This window comes from Pristiophorus japonicus, chromosome 22, assembly GCF_044704955.1.
Source record: "Pristiophorus japonicus isolate sPriJap1 chromosome 22, sPriJap1.hap1, whole genome shotgun sequence".
NCBI lineage: Eukaryota > Metazoa > Chordata > Chondrichthyes > Pristiophoridae > Pristiophorus > Pristiophorus japonicus.
In genome coordinates, this window is record NC_091998.1 from 65472636 (window position 1) to 65481160 (window position 8525).

Below are 8525 nucleotides of genomic sequence, written 5' to 3' on the forward strand. Positions count from 1 at the left end.
ATTAATTAACTAACACACCGCCGAAGTTTAGACGTCTATGTGACCTCGAGCCGACTACCAACCGGAGGGTTCGCAAACCGGAGGCTTTCGGAATCGCGTAGAAGGAGAGGCGAATTTAGACTTTTGACCGAGGACTTTTTTTAAAAAGAGGAGTCCTTACCTCAATGTAGGTCCGATGTCCAAAATTCAGTTTCTTTCCTCAGCGATCCTGCTTGCAGCGCCAAAATTGTTAGATCTCTTAATTTCCAATTAAATATGAACTCCGATGGTAGTTTTAACTTTTTAATCTCGGCAGAGAGTAACAAACTGCTTGGCTTCAAGCCAGGTCTTTGTTCTTACTGAGACACATGGTCAAAATGGCTGTACTTTATACCTGGATCAATTTACAGAAAAGAACTCGCCTTCTTTGACCTTATTGGCTCAATTGAAAGTCTTTTAACGTTTTATTGGCTCGCTACCCAAGGTCTGAAAATGTCAAGTTGATTGATGAGTTAATGCAACATGTAGCAGCCTTGACTTGGGGGTCTGTGAATTTTCACAGTCTGTCTAAATGAGCCTGTTTGAATACTCTATCAATCCCCCCTTTGATTCTTTCACAAACTGAATCATAAAACATCAGGTATCACTGGTTAAACATTCTACAAAATAATTTCATACATGTTAATAGAGTTTCCTTCTAAAATTTGTTGATGTGTTTCGCCACATGTCCGGACTAGTAGCTTCCACACAAATTTACACCAACCCGAGTTCCATCGTGGCCACAATGGAAGTCTGGTTTTAGTAGGTTAATTAACCTTATTCCAATTTAATCCAAATCAATATCTTAATTCAACCAGTAAACCACCTTTCCTTAAGCATAACATAAACAAGCAATATAAAAGTAAAAGGTATTTACATGTAATTCCCTTGCTCCCCTACTATTTCCCTTTGGTGCAGAGGGTCGGCTAGTAAGAAGTAGGCCTATGCCTAGAATACCTCCAATCAATACTACAGTAAATTTATACATTTTCGCAAAATGTAATTGTCCTTATTAGATTTCAGCTTCAGTTACGGGTGCTCGTTTAACGTGTGAAGCGTGGATCCAGGCTTTCTTTCCTTGGACTTTAACAGCTGCCTGGGTGGTCAATAACACTTGATAAGGTCCCTCCCACTTGGCACCCAAAGGTTCTTTATGCAACTTTTTCACATAGACCCAGACTCCCGGGATGATGTCGTGTCCTCCTTCGGGTGGATTACCCCAAGCTGCCGATACCTGTCGGGAAACAGAACTAATAGCATTGGTTAAGTTCACCCGCTCACCCATCACCCCCTGTGCTCACTGACCTACATTGGCTGCTGGTTAAACAACGCCTCGATTTCAAAATTCTCATCTTTGTTTTTAAATCCCCCCTCGCATCTCACTATTTCTGTAATCTCCTCCAGCCTCACAACCCCCACCCCCCGCTCCTCTAATTCTGCCCTCCTGAGCATCCCTGATTATAATCGCTTAACCATTGGTGGCCGTGCCTTCAGCTGCCGGGGCCCTGGAACTCCCTCCCTAAACCTCTCCGCCTCTCTACCTCTCTCTCCTCCTTTAAGACTTTCCTTAAAACCCACCTCTTTGTCCAAGCTTTTGGTCACCTGTGCTAATATTTACTAATGTGGCAAATTTTTATCTCATAATCATCCTGTGAAGCAATTTGGAACGTTTCACTACTTTACAGGTGCTATACAAATACAAGTTGTTGTTGTTGTTGTTGTATAATCAATGAATAATTGAATAATCAATAATTGAATAGTCAATAAATGCCAGCCATGGCGGGGGGAGGGACGACACCACATCGATCTTCAGGGAAACGTTCAATGAAGTGATGTCTTTGCTTTGTTACAGGGGTCTCTGCCTGTGCTGGATAACCCATACTCCCGGCAAATCAGAAACATGATCACCATCGTCCGCAAGCAAAGGGCGAGGTTCCTGAAGGCAAGTTTCAACGCTTCTTCTCGAACCCGGTGCCATCAACAATGGGACACGTGGGGTGATAGGTCACCGGGGGCGGGGGGGGGCGATTGGTCACCAGGGGGGTGATAGGTCACGGGGGGGGGGGGATTGGTCACCGGGGGGGGTGATAGGTCACAGTGGGGGGCGATTGGTCACTGGGGGGGTGATAGGTCACGGGGCGGGGGGGCGATTGGTCACCGGGGGGGTGCTAGGTCACGGGAGGGGGCGATTGGTCACCGGGGGGGGGGGGTGATAGGTCACAGGGGGGGGGGGCGATTGATCACCAGGGGGGGGTGATAGGTCACGGGGGGAGGGGTGATTGGTCACCGGGGGGTGATAGGTCACCGGACGGCGGGGTGGCAATAGGTCACCGAGGGGGGCAATAGGTCACTGTGGGGCAACATGTCACCGGGAGTGGGGTCGAGCCTGGCACTTGGGCAGGAAAATCAAGGGCTCATTTCCTTTGTGGGCCCTTTTAGCACCATTGGTTATGTTGGGATGCCCATTGTTAAACCGGTTTATTCTGGGATGGCTTGGTCAGTGAGATACCAAACAGGAAGATCCCACAGTTGATTCCCATCTGATTTAGGCTGGGGCTGAGGCGGTGGGACAGTTGCTACTTTAGGCCCCCAGTTATCCTGAGTTTGGTGGGCGGGGGTTGGAGGGAGAACTTGGTCAGCTTTCCTGCTCCTGATTACTGTCCAGAAACCCCTGCTGCGGGGGGAGGGGGGGGGGATGTGCATGGGGGCTCGGTTTTGATGAAGCCCCCCAAAGTAGAATAGCACACCTTCAGGATTCATGAGCACTTGGACAAGGTACTGCACGCCCATCAGTGTTTGTGCAAGTGTGGATGCAATAGATTAAGAGCAGGAGATAGGAAAACTGCTGAGGAAAATCACTGGCTTTAAACCAAAAAAACAGACCTGTGGTTAGCACAGTGACCCAGAGCTCCGAGCTGTGGTGGCAGGAGCGGGCAGAGCTGGTAATGTAGTTAGTTTCTTGCACAGTCCCAGACTGACCCTAGTCCAAAGGCTGAGGTCAGTTGGACCCCTTCTATTTCACTTAAGCGTAAGAAATAGGAGCAGGAGTAAGCCACACAGCCCCTCGAGCCTGCTCCGCCATTCAATGAGATCATGGCTGATCTTCGACCTCAACTCCACTTTCTCGCCCGATCCCTCGATTCCCCAACAGTCCAAAAATCTGTCGACCTCTGTCTTGAATATGCTCAGAGACTCAGCATCCACAGCCCTCTGGGGCAGATAATTCCAAAGATTCACCACCCTCTGAGTGAAGAAATTCCTCCTCATATCCGTCCTAAATGGCCGACCCCTTATCCTGAGACTGTGCCCCCTGGTTCTAGACTCTCCAGCCAGAGTTTAGAAGAATGAGAGGGGATCGCGTAGAAACATATAAAATTCTGACGGGACTGGACAGGTTAGATGCAGGATGAATGTTCCCGATGTTGGGGAAGTCTAGAACCAGTCTAAGGATAAGGGCTAAGCCATTTAGGACCGAGATGAGGAGAAACTTCTTCACTCAGAGAATTGTGAACCTGTGGAATTCTCTACCACAGAACGTTGTTGAGGCCAATTCATTGGATATATTCAAGAGGGAGTTAGATGTGGCCCTTACGGCTAAAGGGATCAAGGGGTATGGAGAGAAAGCTCCCTTGGAGCCTGCAACACCATTCAATAAGATCATGGCTGATCATTCACCTCAGTACCCCTTATTTTCTATGTTTCTATGTTTCATTGTTGCTGTTTATTATTTTTAAACACTTCAGCCAATTTTGCATTCAGTACACCAGGGAGCAGTACCCTCTGCAACTTTCCGACTCCCAAGGGTGAACAAGGTGCTCCCAAATTGCCCCACACCTCGGGCTGACAATCCGTTATCACAGCAGCTTCATTCTCTGCACCTGGGCGCGTGCAGTGGGGAGTGCATGGGGGGGGGGGGAGATGGGGAGGGGGGGGACTGCACAGTCAGTGAGGCAGAGCCAGTCTACGCTTCATTGCCTCGCACCTCCAAGACACAAAGAGCTCGACCCGAACCTCGCTTACTTGCACGTTTAGTTGAGGATCTTCGATTCCATTCAAATTAACGTGGTGTACACAGAGCAGCATCGAAACGAATTGAGAGGAGAACGAGGTTCCAAACATTCATCCTGCAGCAACAAATGGAGCGTTTCAATCCAAGATAAATTTAGCTTTTGAACATAGAAACATGGAAACATAGAAATTAGGTGCAGTGGTAGGCCATTCGGCCCTTCGAGCCTGCACCACCATTCAATAAGATCATGGCTGATCATTCAACTTAGTACCCATGTGCAGATAAACTTATCCTTGTCTGTGCTATAATTGAATGTATTATATTCCAAGTACGTATTATAGAAACGTAGAACCATAGAAAGTAGGAGCAGGTGTAGGCCATTCGGCCCTTCTAGCCTGCACCGCCATTCAATATGATCATGGCTGATCCTCTATCTCAACACCATATTCCCGCTTTTCCCCAATATCTCTTGATGTCTTTTATGTCTAGAAATCTATCAGAAATAAATAACTTTTTGCAAAACTTCAACAACAACAAAAATCAGAGGGTGGTGAATCTTTGGAATTCTCTGCCCCAGAGGGCTGTGGAGGCTCAGTCTTTGAGTATATTCAAGACAGAGATCGATAGATTTTTGGATATTAAGGGGATCAAGGGATATGGGGACAGTGCAGGAAAGTGGAGTTAAGGTCGAAGATCAGCCATGATCTTATTGAATGGCGGAGCAGGCTCGAGGGGCCGAATGGCCGACTCCTGCTCCTATTTCTTATGTTCTTACTTTTACTCACTTGCCTCACCAGCTGATCATCGTGAAACAGGCGGACAGGACAGAGGGCCGATTCCAGCAGTTCCTGGTCGAAGACAGGAGTCCCGACGGTGGAGTTTCCTACCCAGATTTCCTTTACCACATTCACCTCAGCATTCAGCAGTCCCTGCAGTAGCAGCCCTCCAGCCCAGTGCCGACGAACACGGGCAGAGATGGAGAGAGAGGGTCCAGTAGATACCCAGCGGAGGATGCGCCCAGGACTGGGAGGGTCTGACGGGGGTCTCGGGCTTCGGGTGGCTGCAGGACGCTGGCTGTAAGGCGGGCCAGTGGTGTAACTCTGAGGTTCAATGCTTCTGCACACAGTATCACACACCATTGTCCCTCTGACACCAGGATACACAGAGCCCTGGGAGTCTGCACAAACTCCATCCACCCTTCTGCGCAAGTTAATGGCTGCAAACCTTCCCCGAACTATTCGTTCATCACCACGTAACCAATGTTCCTACTGTTTTACAACAACAACTTGTATTTATATAGTGCCTTTAACATAGTGCAACCTCCCACGGCGCTTCACAGGAATATTATGAGATAAAATATTTGACACCAAACCGCATAAGGATAAATTAGGGCAGGTGACCAAAATCTTGGTCAAAGAGGTAGGTTTTATGGAGCGTCTCGAAGGAGGAAAGAGAGGTAGAGAGGCGGAGAGGTTTAGGGAGAGAGTTCCAGAGGTTGGGGTCTAGGCAACAGAAGGCACGGCCACCGATGGTTGAGTGATTATTGTAGTGTATGAAATGATACAATGAACTCTGTCCTGTGAGCCAATGACCAGATGTAACCAGGTCAATCTTCAATGGCTTCCAGAAGTGAGGATACAAAGGTGAAGTTCAGGTTATATACCGGGCCCAACACGAGTGTACCTGTGACCCTGGGACCTCCGATGGTAGTGCCCACCTGGTGGTGGGCAGACCTTATGTGCATACATTACAATTATAATCAGGGATGCTCAAGCGGGCAGAATTAGAGGAGCGCAGACATTTCGGGGGGTTGTGGGACTGGAGGAGATTACAGAGATAGGGAGGGGCGAGGCCCATGGAGGGATTTGTAGGTCAGCGAGGGGTGATGGGTGAGCAGGACTTGGTGCGAGTTAGGACACGGGCAGCCGAGTTTTGGATCACCTCTAGTTTACGTAGGGTAGAATGTGGGAGGCCAGCCAGGAGAGCGTTGGAATAGTCAAGTCTAGGGGTAACAAAGGCTTGGATGAGGGCTTCAGCAGCGGATGAGCTGAGGCAGGGGCGGAGCCGGACGATGTTAGAGGTGGAAATAGGTGGTCTTATGCTGCGTGGTGATTGAAGGCATCGTTAAGCAGTAATTACACTTCACTGCACTGCAAACACAAAGACATTGATTGGCCGGAATTTGCAGTCAGCAGAGAAGCAATGGTGTTCTCCACTGGCCCCCCGAAGTAAGCTTCCCTCAACGATCTCGCGATCTCCGTGGCGGGAAGTTTGGTTGAGATCAGTGCAGTGCCACCCTATGCTGTCTCAGCGGCCAATCACAGTGCAGAATTCCCATCGGCAGCGAACCAGGGAGCGAGTAAACTCCTTTAATTCTAACTTTTAAAACAATGGTACAGAGAGCAAAGCAAAGATTGGGGTTCTCACATGGGGGAAAAGTCAACCCGAGAAAAAGATGGTCAAAGTTTCTTAAAAATTGTGGGGTCGAAATTGGGTTGTGGACGCCGCCCGTAACCGCCGGCGATGGGCGACAAAAGCCTAACATCATCGCCTGCTCCGCCATTCAATAAGATCATGGCTGGTCTGGCTGTGGACTCAGAGCGGTTCTCGGGCGGAACCGGCCAGAGGGCAAGGGAAATTTTTCTCTCTATTTATTTCTGCAAGTTTTTATTCGTATTGCGAGTGGGGGGAGTGTGTGTGCAGGTCAGAGAAGTTTGAATTATTTTTTTTTCCTTCACTTTTTTTTCTAGCATGGCGGCAGCTGCCCGTGGGGGAAATTCAGTCAGCCCCCTGAGCTCCTGCCCGAGGGGGAGTGTGCAACGCCACTTTTTAGCGCTGCTCTCTCATCTTTGGGTGGTAAAAACTGAATTTAGGATCTTGAGCCTGAACCTAACGCCCAGCGCTAAAATCGGCACTCAAGCCCTGGGTTTAAAAAAATATGAATAAATGTGACACTCCACAAAGTTAGTGTAAAGTACAGACTCACACGAGGCACATGCTGAAGTCAAGGTCACTCAGGACCTGCACCTTTATTACACAGCTCTCGAATGCCACACTTGCCTGAGACCTGTCTTTATATACCTGTCTGGGACAGGTATCCAGTGTCTCCTGCAAGTGCACCCCTGGTGGTAAGGTAAGCTTGTGGTGACAGGTCATATCTAGTTACAGTCACGTATAGCATGGTAAGATACAGTTATGTACAGTAGTGTGAGATACATGACAGTTAGAATTAGTTTTTCAGGGCCAGAACGGTTGTTTAGCAGTCAATACGCTGTTAAATCGCAGTTACACCTATTCCAAAAGGGTCTAATTTTTAATGGGGTATTTAATGGGATATGAACGCGGAAAAGCCTGAATTTGTCAGTTTCACTGATTGACGGCTGTCGGGGGAGGGGCCACAGCGCAGCCAGTGTTGGAGCAGTGAGTGACTGACAGGATGTCCATTATGATGCACATGCACTAAATCCTGAAGTTGCGGTCAGTTTCAAAGGGGTAATGACAGCGAATACCGTTCTCTCCACAAATTCCGGGCCACACACTTAGTCTCTTACAAAAAATATGCCCAGCAATACCTTATTAAACTCCACTGAATACACCGTTAAACCCACAGCATCTGAACCCACCAGTCTGTCCTTTTAGTCTTTTACCTGTTTGAACTTGTGTGAATTTTAGACGAACTTTGAAGGGTGAGAGGAGGGACAGCAATAAAGCTGCAAGTTTGAAGTGAGACCCACCCAGCTTTCATTGCAGTCTGGCATTCAAATACTTTTTTTTGGGGGCCTTGCTCGATGTTCTCCGTTTCCACCGTCTGTCCGGGGCTTCGAGGGTTGCTAACAAATTGGACTGTGACTCGCTCCGATTGCATATGGCCTTGGCATCCTTATAGCCGAAAGATGGGAGACTTTCTCCCATCAGTCTGTGTTACAGTCAAACCCTGGTCCCAAAGGTTATAGGGCAGATTAATGCCTAAAGTTTAATTTGTTAATTTATCGGTTCTAATGCCCCTTTTTTAGGGGGAATTTGATTTATAGTTTAATTAAAATAGCTGTCCCCTTCAACAAGGGGGGGTCACTTGGTTAATTGTATGTTTAAAATAGTTATAGGGCAGATTATCTCACCCTGTTCTGTCATTGCCTGCAGACCTAAATTCCCTTGGTGTTTATTTGTGTGTGCATTTTGGCTGAAGTTCCAGACTCGAGCCCCTTACCTGTACCTCGGACTCTCCACACCTTCCTGTCAGCCTGTCATAGGACCGTGAACAGTACAGCATAGGAGGCCATTCGGCCCATCGAGTCAGCACCAGCTCTTTTGGAGAGCAATCCTGTTAGTCCCACTCCCCCCCGCTCTTTCCCCATATCCCGGCAATTTTTTCTCCTTGAAGTATTTATCCCATTTCCCTTTTGAAGGCTACGATTGAATCTGTATCCACCGCCCTATCAGGCAGTGTGTTCCAAATCCTAACCACTTGCTGCGTAAACAGCTTTTTCCTCGTGTTGCC

At 48.1% G+C, this 8525-nt stretch overlaps 1 protein-coding gene across 1 annotated transcript in view; it reads left to right on the forward strand.

Moving 5' to 3' along the window:
* The window catches only part of LOC139235123 (protein transport protein Sec24C-like), a 71764-nt gene extending 64008 nt beyond the window's left edge, over nt 1-7756 (forward strand). Inside the window, exons 21-22 of the mRNA XM_070866317.1 lie at nt 1871-1960; nt 4825-7756. Of these exons, the coding sequence (XP_070722418.1) occupies nt 1871-1960; nt 4825-4965 (231 nt within the window). The 3' untranslated portion in view covers nt 4966-7756. The remainder of the gene's footprint in view (nt 1-1870; nt 1961-4824) is intronic.
* Nucleotides 7757-8525: the final 769 nt, after the last annotated feature.